Below are 14,217 nucleotides of genomic sequence, written 5' to 3'. Positions count from 1 at the left end.
CAATACACTGCACAAATATGGCCGTAATGGAAGAGTGGCAAGAAGAAAGCCATTTCTCAAAAATATCCATAAAAAGTCTCATTTAAAGTTTTCCACAAACCACCTTGGAGACACACCAAATGTGGAAGAAGGTGCTCTGGTCAGATGAAACAAAAAAAACTTTTTAGCCAAAATGCAAAACAATTTTGGCGTAAAAGCAACACAGCTCATCACCCTGAACACACCATTCCCACTGTCAAACATGGTGATGGCAGCCTCATGGTTTGGGCCTGCTTTTCTTCACCAGGGACAGGGAAGACAGTTAAAATTGATGGGAAGAAAAATGGAGCCAACTCCAGGACCATTCTGGAAGTAAACCTGTTAGAGTCTGCAAAAGACCTGTGACTGAGATGGAGATTTATCTTCCAACGGGACAATGACCCAAAACATAAAGCCAAATCTACAATGGAATGGTTCACAAATACACGTACCCAGGTGTTAGAATGGCCAAGTCAAAGTCCAGACCTGAATCCAATCGAGAATCTCTGGGCAAAGCTGAAGACTGCTGTTCACAAACGCTTTCCCATCCGACCTCACTGAGCTATAGCTGTTTTGCAAGGAATAATGGGCAAGGATTCCAGTCACTCGATGTGGTAATCTGATGGAGACATACCACTAGCGACTTGCGGCTGTAATTTCATCAAAAGGTGGCGCTACAAAGTATTAATGCAAGGGGACCGAATAATATTGCAGGCTCAACTTTTCAGGCTTTTACTTGTTAAAAAAAGTTTAAAATATCCAATAAATTTCATTCCACTTCACGACTGTGTGTCCCACTTGTTGATTCCTGACAAAAAAAAAAAAAAAAAAATTATATCTTTATGTTTGAAGCCTGAAATGTGACGAAAGGTTGAAAAGTTCAAGGGGGCAGAATACTTTCACAAGGTACTGTACATTGTGTCTTTGTGGATCAAGAGAAAGCCTATGACAGAGTACCAAGGGAGGAACTATGGGACTGCAATCCATTTCTGATTCTCCTTGAGATGGTTCTACCACGTCATTGAGCCCAGCTGTGTTTGATTGTACTGATTGTACTTGATTAGGAAAGCCACACACCTGTCTATGTAAGACCTTACAGCTCACAGTGCACATCAAAGGAACTGCCTGAAGAAGTCAAAGACATAATTGTGGCAATGCACAGATCTGCATTGCATCTTCAAAGATGACTGAGCCCAAGTACAGGGATATCCCAGACAAATACTTTTTCTTTTTTTAATCCGCAAACCTATTTCAACAATTTTTTTTTTTTTGTCAATGCGGAGTGCTGTGTGTACATTAAGGCGGAAAAAGATTAACTTAGATGATTTTAGCAAATGGCTGCAATATAACTGAAAAATTTAAGTGGGTTTGAGTATTTTCTGTACCTACTGTACATAGCAAAGCAAAACTCAAAGCGATTTCATTTATATGGCGCAAGGTAACCCAATTTGCTTTACATGATTAAAAGGATTTAAAAACAAAGAAAAAACATTTAAAACAGAGGTAAAAAAATAAATACTATTAAAAACGCATACAGTGCAAGTATTACATAAAAATGGAAATACTAAAGTTTTGCACCTCGAAGATTTATAAACATTCACACTTGGGACTGATGTCACTTCTGTTTTCTTTTTTGATATTTAGGTTAGGTTTATTTGGATGATGCGGCCAAATACTTTTTCACAGAAATGCAGATCAAAAGGCAGCAGAGGACACATTTTGTTGGTTAATCTATCCTGCTATCTTTAACTTTACCAAGGACCATGTTTATATGGTGACATAACGTTCATAAGGTTAAAAATAAAAAAGTTAAAAAAAAGTTACCTAATTGTTTTGATTTTCTCTTCTTGTTTTGTTTTTTGATTTTGGCAGTTTCCTGAGGAGAGGAGTCTCCTGTTCCAGGGCATTCAATCTTCAGCATTTCTTTCAACACCATGGTGCCCTTCTACAACCACAGAGAGTTGGAACACAATTTTAGTAACATGCTGCCTATTGCAATTGTGGCGTTTAAGGAACAAAAACAGACCCACTATACTTCAGAGATGGTATTTAATGAAAAACAACCACAAACCTAATCATATTTCTAGAATAAAATGAGCAATTGCTTTATAAAAATATTAGTTTGCTCTCATTGCAAGACTCACCATGGCAAAGGATTGCGGTGACACATCTGACTGGGTGGTGGGTGTTTGTGAAGGGGGTGAAGGAAGATTTGCAGGAGTCTGTTGGCTGTCCTTGGAAATATTAAGGCTGGCTATCAAGTCCTCCAATTCAGATGACGTCTGAGTGAATAAATTTGGTATATTTAGAAAGAGCACAATGAAAAATAGGATCAGTCTCCACAGAGTTTAAGACTCAATCTGAGCTTGGATCCAGCCATCACTAACTTGAGAATGATGTACCCTCTCTGAGTGTGGATACCTTGACTGTGTTCTGCTGAGGTATAAGGGAAAGGGGATCTTCATTTTTCCTTAACAATCTAATGACACCAACAGAGGCCTAAAAAGCACAGAAAATATCTACATTTTTTTCATATTTGAAAACATTCCTGTGCACTAAAATGCATCATGATTAAAAAATAATTCAACATAGAACCGTCTTAAGACCCGTGTCGAAAGATTGTATGCAGGTCCTTCTACACGAAAATATTCACACTGCTTTTAAAATTCAGATCAAACCAATTTTAACATCCCAAGACAAAATAAATATAACAAGTTTAAAAAAAAAATATTCTACATGTTAAGGAAAAAAAATACCCAGCCAATCAAGCCCTAGATTAAGTAATTGCCACAAGAAACTAATAAATTGGTTGTGCCATCAATGGGAGTAAAAATATAAATCAACCAATTATAATAACACGTATGAGTTTTCCACATTGCTGTGGAGGAATTTTGGACCGCTTTTCTTTTAACTGGAGGGTTTTTGAGCATTAACTGCCTGTTTAAGCAACTCACTTTGACTTGGCCTCTCCAAAACCATTTTTGTGGAGCCATTCAGAATTTGACTTTTTGTTACGTACTGGGTTGTGTCCATGCAGCACCACCCAAGAATAATGGAGTGCACAAACCAATGGTTTTTGCTTGTCAGCAAGATTTCTGATGGACAGCTAATTTCATTGCTCCATTAATCACAGCAAGTGACCCAGGTCCTGAAGTAGACAACTAGCCCAGATAATCATATTGCCATCATGTTTGAATGGTGGCATTATATTCTTTTTACTAAACCAGGGTTCACACTCACGACACAAAAATATTTAAGGGCTTTTTAGGGGCATTAGTAGGGGCCGACACGAAAAATTTAGGACCATCATGGCAAATCAAGATTAAGGAAAAAAGAATCACCCAATGATGCCATCAACCATTATTGGGTCATCAAAGGTTCCAGTACCTCAGTACCTACCACAGTGATCACCTGTCGCCCCTTGTGGTCGTTCTCATTGATATGACTATTGTCAATGTCTTCACATAACAGTCTACAGAAAACCAGATTCTAACTACAATTGCAGCTATATACACACATTTACAAATGTCTTCTACTGATGTCTGTCTCAGCACCCCTACTCTAGCTCCTTGAGCCTACCCAGTGCCTCCTCTATTTGTTGCTGCAGAAGTCCCAAGGTGGCTCTCTTGTCCTTTACTCTGCCTCTGAGTGCATTGGCCTCGGTGATAAACCTCAGATTCCTCTTTTCTTCTGCCTCCTCACACAGCCCGTCAGCCTTCTCAATAAGCGTAGATATATCAGTCTCTATTCTGGCTTTTTTGGCTTTGAGGCTGTCTATCTCTGCCTTAGCTGCCTTCCTCTTCTCTGCTTGTTTGGATGCATCCTTCTTCTTTTCCTCCTCTAGATGCTGGACATAAATACTTCTGGCAGAAGACGCAGTGACCAACAGCTCCTTTGTGATAGGCACCATGTCAGGCCCTCCATATTGCTGGACTACTTCCACTATTTGCCTCCGAGCAATCAGTGACTCCTATCTTAGGTTGTCCTCGGTGACCTGCTTGTTTGTGGAGAAGCCTCTTTCCACAGATGTCTGTCCATGGGACAGGAGCAGCAGCTGCTTTATGACGCCCCATAGCTCCTGGAACTGCTGGCCGTCCTGCTAATGTAGAGTGGAGTGGAAGAGAGTGTACAGCCTGTCCTTAGAGATGTTGAAATCAGAGAAAGCGACCCTAATCTCCTCATCTTCTTAGATCTTTTCACTCAGTCTGGAATACTGGAACAGAATACTGTCGCAATTGCTTTCCTCCACCCTTCTGTGATCCACCATGATGTTCAAGGTTTTTTGGAGTTTTTTTGTTGTTGTTCTCCTTCTCATCTTTCATGACAATTTGCCGAGGGTCCATCCATCTTAATAGGCGGACTAAACTGTAGATGATGCGGGGCCTTCTGCAGCAACTTTTCTATCATCTTTACCAGGAAAGTTTGGAAGCTCATCCTAAATTCCTGCTTTACATGGTCAGTTGCAATGCCAATTTCAGAAGCAGTCTCTCAGCAGCAAAGCCTATGCCTACTTTTGATAAATCCATCCAGTGTGACTTGTCACCCACATTAATCTTGACAAGGCCGGTGAGGGAGGCTGCCTTTTCTTTAAGGACTTCAGGCTTGATGAACTTTTCCATCAGAGTCTTGAGGAGGGTGCCCATGTCCTTTGCGATGAAGGGAAGCATAGGCTTGTCAGTCTGGTACAATTTCAGGAATGGTTCCACCAGCCTGGCGGACATAAGAAAGAAGTGAAGCTTGGCAACAAAGATGGGGTCCTGTGCTGCTTTCTGAACAACAGTGAAGGAGGTGTTGGTTGGGCAGGTCACCTTGTTCGTCCTTGCTGCCTCGCAATAATCTTGTACGTCTAGCATCAGAGTGATAGCTCTCTCTGCCACATTAATGTTTTCAAGCCATCTGTGCTTGCAGAACATGAGAGGGAGAGTGTTGGATCCAGTGAATTGTTTAAAGTCCTCACACCTGGCAAGTGATCGCAAAACAAGTTGTAGAGGCTGGACAGAAAATCTTCCACCCCCCCATCCAGCTGCCTCGCAACCGAATTGAAATGCATTATGGAGGATGTGTCGACCGCAGCTTCCAGTCTGCACCATGCGGCGGGTGGTCATCTTTTCTATTTCTTCTTGAATAGATTTGTACAGCTTCCAGTTAACAATGGGGCCATCCATCGAGAGCTTGACCAGCTTTTGGTGACCGGAGAGACACACAATAGGGTCCAGACGCTCCTGAAGATCAGTTGGTGCTGAATGTCGCAGGAATTCAGAGGTGAGGTGTGTGGACCCGGTCATCCATCCACAATCGCACATTAGTGTCCAGCTGCTTCTCTTGCATCTCATGATTTAGAGACTCATCAAAGAGGAGGACATACACAGATTCAGGCTTCACTTTCTGCCTCAGTAGAGATGAAAATTGGGCAGGGATGCCAAATGTAGCCAGGTAAGAAGTCTTCCTTTCCCCACGGTGGTAGTTTTCAGCAATGTCACTGTCTGGAAACATGACTGCAAACACTTTTGAATTATTTTCACAAGATTTGTAAGTGTAATGGCTGCAGATCACTTTTGAAGTCCACACGATCTCTGCCTTTAACGAGTCCGTTTTAGTGTATTGAACGACGTTCATAGAGCCTGACTTCTGGATGGTTGAAATCGATGACTGGACAACTGTAGGTGCACATGCACTGCCAGTCCTGGTGCTTGGTTGATCCCTACTACTGTCTGAAGTTGATGCTTTACTATCTTGATATTTTGACAGAAACAGATTCATACTAACAGAAGATGAGACAGTCTTCGCCAAATCATCGTGGCTCCTGTTTTTCTGGTGCGACTCCAGTGCTTTGAGGCCCATCTTTCCAAGCTGGTAACTCTGTTTGCACAGATGACAGTAGAACATGTGCCGATCTTTTGGATCTCGATGAACCCAGCTCCCAAACTCCTTACTTTCAACCCAAGCATCTTGAAAAATGCACTTCCCCATGATACAAGTACTCTTATTGGATCGATCAAAGAACTACGCTACGAAGATGAAGTGAAATGCCTACTCATGAAAACAAACAATGTAATATCAACGACAAGATGGCAACTATAGGAAAAAGGTTGTCAACACAGAGTGACTTCCCTTGGCAATTTCCGGGTGTTTTGGATGCCAGAGGGATCTCTATTTTTTTAAAATAAAAAATTAAGTCTTGTTTTTAGGGAGAATTTTGGCAGTAGAGGTCCTCCTTTTGATTTTTTTTAAATTTAAGGCCTTTTTAAAGGCTTCACTGGTTTTCAGTGAATTTTAAGGACTTTTAGGGGCCACCTAAAAGGACCCTCAGAAATCTAGGGGTTTTTAGGGACTTTTAGGGCCGCGTATGAACCCTTTACCTTTAAAACGTGTGATAAACATTTAAATGTGATGTCAGATTTGCTTTGGATTTGTCCCTCCTTTAATAAATTCAATCATTTAAAAACTACATATCGTTTTTACTTGGGCTCTTTATATGTGGTATTAAAATTATTTATTAAGTCTGATATGAAAAATAAATCAAGAAGGAGGCAAATTCTTTTTCTCGCCACTGAACGCTGACAAACAAAACATACATTATTTTGCCAGTGACCAGGAGGTTTGCGGGGAGGGGTAGAGTCTTGCAGAGACTCCCACACATTTGCATACTCCTCTTTATTCTGCAACAACAAGTGGAGAAAATGTAGTCACGAAATAAATTGTTCTCGTTTGCATCTGTCACTTAGTGTGCAGTCTCAATAGTATAATACAGGAAGATAAACTCACCTTGGCCTGTTGTTTCTCGATGTGAGCCTTAGACATAAAGTTTTTGCTGCCTTGGTAGGTTGGCTTTATCCCACTGGTTTTGTTGTTGTGCTTTAAGGTTAAAGGGAAAGTGTGTGAGACAAGACAAATTGTAAGAAGCATCAGAAATTATAATAATAAGATAAACGTAACCTCTTACTTGTGTGGATGTAAAGGGCGAACGTGGTGAGTAGTTAAGGCTGGCCAGATGAAGATGTGACTTTAAATTGCTGGCAGAAGAAGGCTGAGGTTTGACAATGGCAGTGAGTTTGTGGAATGTGGGATCCAGTCGGGAACCATGAGACAGGTTAATTAGAGCACATGGCGGCAGGCGGTAACAACGATTTGATGTACACCTGAGGATGTCGGAAAGTTCTGTCTTGAATCTGATCTGCATTCTCTTGAGTTTCTGACAGAATTGAATATTTTCTGACATTTATAGAGTCATTAAAGGACTATGAGAAACCAAATTGGTGAATCTGTAAGAATCATATAGCAAACCACAGTAACAATCAAGCTGGGGCTCTCACTACCTGATGTTAAGTCCTCCAGTGAATTCTTCATCAAACAGTACCTCGTAGAGAACCTCATCATCACGCCCAGCTGAAAGACCAAACGTACAATATCAGTTAGCTCTTCAGTCAGTAATTTGTGCACATGTGCATTTCTCTTCCCCAATATGAAACAGAGGAAATTCAAACTGTATGTCATTACCTCCTTTAATGCCAATAATAGTGCCTCTGAGACCCAATGGGACAGTGAAGCTCTCTCTCACATTGATGACCCGATCAAACAGGTAATACTTTGCATCAGGGTCTGGGATCACACCCTGTTGTTGCTCCAAGGGCTACAGGTAAATAATGAACATTAACAAGGATACTTGTGTTAAATATGAAACCATGTCTAGACATGTTACCAGCTACCTCTCAACTTGGCATTAACATTGAAAAATCCAGTAATACAGCCAAAGCACAAAAACCACCACAAATAATGCCTTGCAAAAGTATTCCCACCTGGTATTTGGGTCATCACATTTTTACTCGACAACCTTGAATTTTAGACTGTTTATTTGATGGATCTTCACAAAAATAGTCACAGGGTCTAAGGTTCCTCTTTAAATAAATAAATAGACCTCCAAGATACAAGAGAAAATATATAGGGGCTTTTTCAGAACTGCTGTCAGTTCTAACTGCTATCAGACTACAACTCTTCTGTCATAACGGGAGACTAACATTCATGTTGACAGTAACATGAAAAAAAAAAAACTAAAGAACTTGCTGCTATACTGGACACATTTGACCTCTCAACAAGGGTCCATTCTACACTCAAGGTCACATCTTAGAACAATGAGAGCATTACCACTAAGTTTATGGCAAGCATAGCTGTGTCACAAACTGTCAATGATGAGAAAGTTGATGAATTTTTGAATATTTTAATTTGGAAAATCTAAGATGTCATGAATGCTGTTGCTCCTACTAAAACTAAGAAAATCTTGAAGTGACAGTATTCCATGGAACACAATGGTAAAGACCTCAAAATCAAAGTCTAGGAAAGCAGAACATAAGTGGAGAAAGACTTAACTCCAAGTTGACTATAACCTCTACAAAGTCTGTAATTTTAACCAAGATGGCTGTAGTCACTTACCTGAAATCATCAGGAACAACCTAAACAATACTTGTACTGTCTGCTGTGGTTTGCAAACTCAAAATCCCTTGAATGAAATAGCTCCACAACTCCTACCAGCATATAAATCCAACGCATTGGTTTATTATTTTAGTGAGTCAAATGGTAGACTGGACAACTGTCGTGGTCTTGACTAGACTCTCCCAAGTTAGGATGAAATAGCTGCAGCTCATTCAGAATGCTGCACCTCAGGTTCTCAGCAGAACAAAGAAGTCAGAGCATACAGCTCTAACTCTAAAGTCTTTACACTGGTTCCTTGTCAGACTTCGAACTGATTTGAGTTCAATGTTTAATTAGTTGGAAAACCTAATTTTGGATTTTAACCAGATAAACAGAAAACATGGTGAAGTGGAACGAAATTGATTGAATATTTGATACTTCAACAAATAAACTGAAAAGTGGGGCCTGCAATATTATTCGGCCACTTTACTTTCAGTGCAGCAAACTCACTCCAGAAATTCAGTGAGGATGAGTGATGACGATAAATACAATCCACCTGTGTGTAAACAAGTCTCCATTTAAATGCACCTGCTCTGTGATAGTCTCGGGATTCTGTTTAAAGTGCAGAGAGCATCATGAAAACCAAGGAACACCAGACAGGTCCAAGATACTGTTGTGGAGAAGTTTAAAGCCGGATTTGGACACAATAAGATTTCCCAAGCTTTAAACATCTCAAGGTGCACTGTGCAAGCAATCATATGGAAATGGAAGGAGTATCAGACCGCTGCAAATCTACCATCCCTCTAAACTTTCACATCAAACAAGGAGAAGACTCAGAGAGTCAGCCATTTCTAAAAGATATCCATAAAAGGTCTCGTTTAAATTTTGCCACAAGCCACCTGGGAAACACACTAAATGTGGAAGAAAGTGCTCTGGTCAGATGAAACCAAAATCGAACTTTTTGGCCATAATGCAAAACGTTATGTTTGGCGTAAAAGCAACACAGCTCATCACCCTGAACACACCATCCCCACTGTCAAACATGGGGGTGGCAGCCTCATGGGTTTGGACACGCTTTTCTTCAACAGGGAAGATGGTTAAATTTGATGGGAAGATGAATGGAACCATATAAAGTACCATTCTGGAAGAAAAGTTGTTGGAGTCTGCAAAAGACCTGAGACTGGAACAGAGATTAATCTTCTAACAGGAAAATGATACAAAACATAAGCCAAATCTACAATGGAATCGTTCACAAATAAACATATCGAGGTGTTTGAATGGCCAAGTCAAAGTGCAGACCTGAATCCAATCGAGAATATGTGGGCAGAGCTGAAGACTGCTGTTCACAAACGCTCTCCATCCAACCTCACTGACCTTGAGGTGTTTTGCAAGGAAGAATGGGCAAGAATTTCAGTCTTTCGATGTGCAAATCTGATGGAGACATACCACAAGCGACTTGCAGCTGTAATTGCATCAAAAGGTGGCGCGACAAAGTATTAATCCAAGGGGGCCAAATAATTTTGCACGCCCCACATTTCAGGTTTTTTTATTTGTTAAAAAGTTTAAAATATCCAATATATTTTGTTCCACTTCACGATTGTGTGTCCCACTTGTTGATTCTTGACAAAAAAATATTAATCTTATATCTTTATGTTTGAACCCTGAAATTTGGCGAAAGGTTGAAAAGTTCACTTTCACAAGGCACTGTATATCTATTGTGCTCAAGGGGAGTTTGGGGGAGGGGGACAGTGTGAGAGAGACAGCAAGATGACGGCAGTGTTAAGGGAGGAATCCATCCATCCATTCTCAATAACACCCTATTCAGGGTTGGCTGGCCGCTGGAGCCTATGTGAGCAGACTACGAACCAAAGTGAATTAAACCCTAAACTGGTTGCCAGTCACTCGCAGGGGACACAGACAGACAACCATTTGCATTCACATTCATAGCATCACAGAGTGGGAAGTGAATCTACACTATCTGCACCAAAGTCAAGCGAGTACAGTATACCACTACTAAAATAAGTGATTCCTAACTGAGAAATCCAAAACAAGTATTTTCTTCTTTTCCTTTCGGCTTGTCCTGTTATGGGTCGCCACAGCGTGTCACCTTTTTCCATCGAAGCCTATCTCGTGCATCTTCCTTTGTAACACCCACTGTCCTCATGTCCTCCTTCACAACATCCATCAACCTGTTCTTTGGTCTTCCTCTCTCTCAGCTCCATCTTCAGCACCCTTCTACCAAAATACTCACTCACTCGTCTCTGAACATGTCCAAACCATCGAAATCTGCTCTCTCTAATCTTGTCTCCAAAACATCTAACTTTGGCTGCCCCTCTAATGATCTTGTTTCTAATCCTATCCAACCTGCTCACTCCAAGCGAGAACCTCAGCATCTTAATTTCTGCTACCTCAAGTTCTGCTTCCTGTTGTTTCTTCAGTGCCACCATCTCTAATCTGTACATCATGGCCGGCCTCACCACTCTTTTATAAACTTTGTCCCTCATCCTAGCGGAGACTTCTGTTGCATAGAACACCAGACACCTTCCGCCAACTGTTCCACTCCGCTTGGACCCGTTTCTTCACTTCTTTACCACACTCCCCATTGCTCTCTATTGTTGACCCCAAGTATTTGAAGTCATCCACCCGTACTATCTCTTCTCCCTGAGGCTTCACTCCTCCTGGCCTCCTCACATTCATGCACATATATTCTGTATTTTTTTCGGCTAATCTTCATTCCACTGCGTGTCTCCATCTTTCTAATTGTTCCTTTGCCTTCTCCCTGTTTTCACTGCAGATCACAATATCATCTGCGAACATCATAGTCCAAGGGGATTTCAATCTAACCTCATCTGTCAGGCTATCCATTACCACAGCAAACTGGAAGGGGCTCAGAGCTGATCCCTGATGCAGTCCCACCTCCACCTTAAATTCTTGACACACCAACGGCAAACCTCACTGCTGTTCTGCTGCCCTCATACAGTACATGTCCTGTACTATTCTAACATATTTCTCAGCCACACCAGACTTGCGCATGCAGTACCACAGTTCCTCTCTATGGACTCTGTCATAGGCTTTCTCTAGGTCTACAAAGACACAATGTAGCTCCTTCTGACCTTCTCTGTACTTTTCCACAAGCATCCTCAAGGCAAATAATGCATCTGTGGTACCCTTTCTAGGCATGAAACCATACTGTTGCTCGCAGATACTTCTGTCCTGAGTCTAGCCACCGCTACTCTTTCCCATAATTTCATTGTGTGGCTCATCATCTTTATTTCTCTAGTTTCCACAGCTCTGAACATCGCCTTTGTTCTTAAAAATGGGAACTAGCACGCTTTTCCGCCATTCTTCTGGCATATTCTCTCCTGCTAGTATTCTATTGAATAAGTTGGTCAAAAACTCCACAGCCACCTCTCCAAATTGCTACCATATCTCCACTGGTATGTCATCAGGACCAACTGTCTTTCCATTTTCATTCTGTTCAGTGCCTTTCTAACTTCCCCCTTCCTAATCATTGCCACTTCCTGGTCATTCACGCTCGCCTCTTCGACTCTACCTTCTCTTCCATTCTCTTCATTCATTAACTTCTCAAAGTACTCTTTCCATCTACTTAGCACACTACTAGCACCAGTCAACATATTTCCATCGCTATCCTTAATCACCTTTACTTGCTGTACATCCTTTCCATTTCTATTCTTGTCTGGCCAACCTGTAGAGATCCTTTTCTCCCTCTTTTGTATCTAACCTGGTGTACATGTCGTCATATGCCTCTTGTTTAGCCTTTGTCACCTCTACTTTTGCCCTACGTTGCATTTCAATGTATTCTTTCCGCCTCTCCTCCGTCCTCTCGATGTCCCACTTCTTGGCTAATCTCTTTCCTTGGATGACTTCTTCTATTTTGGGGTTCCACCAACAAGTCTTCTCCTCTTTCCTACCAGAAGTCACCACAAGTACTCTCCTGCCTGCCTCTCTAAGTACCTTGGCAGTAGTATTCCAGTCTTCTGGGAGCACTTCCTGTCCATCTAGAGCCTGTCTCACCTTTTTCCGAAAGGCCGCACGACATTCTTCCTTCCTCAACTTCCACCACCCGATTCTCTGCTCTACGTTTGTCGTCTCAAATTTTCCTACCCGGTACCAGAATCATCCTACACACCACCATCCTATGCTGTTGAGCTACACTCTTTTCCAACACAACCTTACAATCAGTAACCTCCTTCAGATTACATCGTCTGCACAAAATATAATCCACCCGGGTGCTCCTACCTCCGCTCTTGCCGGTCACTCGATGTTCCTGTCTCTTCTGAAAATAAGTCTTCACTACTGCCAATTCCATCATTTTTGAGAAGTCCACCACCATTTGACCCTCAAAGTTCCTTTGCTGAATGCCGTACTTACCCATCATTTCTTCATCACCCGTTTCCTTCGCCAACATGTCCATTGAAATACTCCATGGTAAAAGAATTTAAACCCTGCTCCTAAGCTTCTAGCCTTACTCCCTTTCCACTTGCTCTCTTGAATGCACAATACATCAACCTTTCTCCTAATCATCAAGTCAACTAACTCCTGAGCTTTTCCTGTCATAGTCCCAATATTCAAAGTCCAAACACACAGTTATAGGGATTGTGCATGCCTCTTCTTCTGCCGACTAAGTCGCTTTCCTCCTCTTTTTTGTCTTCGACCTGCATTACCTGAATTTCTACCTACGCCTTGCAAATTAACAGTGCCAGTGCTGGCCATAGTTAGCCCGGGCCACAACCTATCAGTTATGGAAGTCATTTGATGAACGCCCATATATGTTTGGCACAGTTTTACGCCGGATGCCCTTCCTGCTGCAACCCTCTGCATTTATCCAGGCTTGGGACTGGCCGACAGATAGCAAAATAATGTGCTGCCAAACGAGGTGCAGATTGACAAAAACAAGCAATCAAATAAACAAAGTCAGCACTTAAGGTACACAATTCACATACTACTTCGTCGATGTTAAAGTTAGTCAGATAAAAGCAATCAAATATACAAAGTCAACGGATAAGATGTGCATTTTACATACTACTTAATCTATGTTAAAATTCAAGTCAGATAAAAGCCATCAAATAAACACAGTCAGCACATAAGGTACACATATCACATACTACCTGTGTGAAAATATAATGGATATAACGATTCAAAGGAAACAAGTATCTGGAGTGTGGAAAATGTTAATTTTTGTACGGTATCATTTCTTTTGTCAAGCTGTTCACCTTTGGTAACGAATTAGAAACTTGGAAGCACACCTCACTTGCTTTTGAAATCCTGTAATGATTTGTACTGTTAATAAACGTTATCATGACCAAAAACACTGGTGAGATAAGTAAGGATAAAATGTGTTTAAAACCTTTAAGCTTTTTGAAATATTTATTTTCAATAATTTTGAACTGTATTGTGTGTATTGGTAATGGGCCATGACAAAAAACTAAACATTTTTGTACTGCACAATCATATGGGTCATATATGCAAATCAGTCACCTTTTGGCAAAATCGTATAGATCCAATGAGTTTTTCCCCTTAGGGGTGTGGTGGAAATGATAATGTTGCTCACTATTTTTATTTATAAACTAATGCTTATTTATCAACTATTTTGCACCTGAGACTATGAATTCAACTTTTGCATTGGGCAGTTTGCACCATTCCAATTTAAACACTAGAGACCCTTAAGTCATGTGCGCCAATCAAAAAAACAGACGACGTCACACTTCTATTGGGCTTCTTGGGCACAGCTATTAACACTAGATAAGCCACCCCAGCTGATCGTCAAGCCTA

At 41.2% G+C, this 14,217-nt stretch overlaps 1 protein-coding gene across 3 annotated transcripts in view; it reads right to left on the bottom strand.

Moving 5' to 3' along the window:
* xrn1 (5'-3' exoribonuclease 1) overlaps positions 1-14,217 on the bottom strand; it is a 118,347-nt gene that overhangs the window by 16,152 nt on the left and 87,978 nt on the right. For 2 of the 3 annotated variants that reach the window (XM_061838204.1, XM_061838203.1), the window contains exons 28-35: positions 7,516-7,648; positions 7,335-7,404; positions 6,962-7,157; positions 6,784-6,873; positions 6,594-6,677; positions 2,440-2,517; positions 2,163-2,300; positions 1,843-1,963 (exon numbers count right to left, since the gene is read on the bottom strand). In XM_061838204.1, the coding sequence (XP_061694188.1) occupies positions 1,843-1,963; positions 2,163-2,300; positions 2,440-2,517; positions 6,594-6,677; positions 6,784-6,873; positions 6,962-7,157; positions 7,335-7,404; positions 7,516-7,648 (910 nt within the window). Of the gene's footprint in view, positions 1-1,842; positions 1,964-2,162; positions 2,301-2,405; positions 2,518-6,593; positions 6,678-6,783; positions 6,874-6,961; positions 7,158-7,334; positions 7,405-7,515; positions 7,649-14,217 lie in introns of those variants that run through there. The other variant, XR_009797588.1, reaches the window with a different exon arrangement.

This window comes from Syngnathoides biaculeatus, chromosome 13 (assembly GCF_019802595.1).
Source record: "Syngnathoides biaculeatus isolate LvHL_M chromosome 13, ASM1980259v1, whole genome shotgun sequence".
NCBI lineage: Eukaryota > Metazoa > Chordata > Actinopteri > Syngnathiformes > Syngnathidae > Syngnathoides > Syngnathoides biaculeatus.
This window is presented reverse-complemented; position numbering and strand designations above follow the sequence as displayed.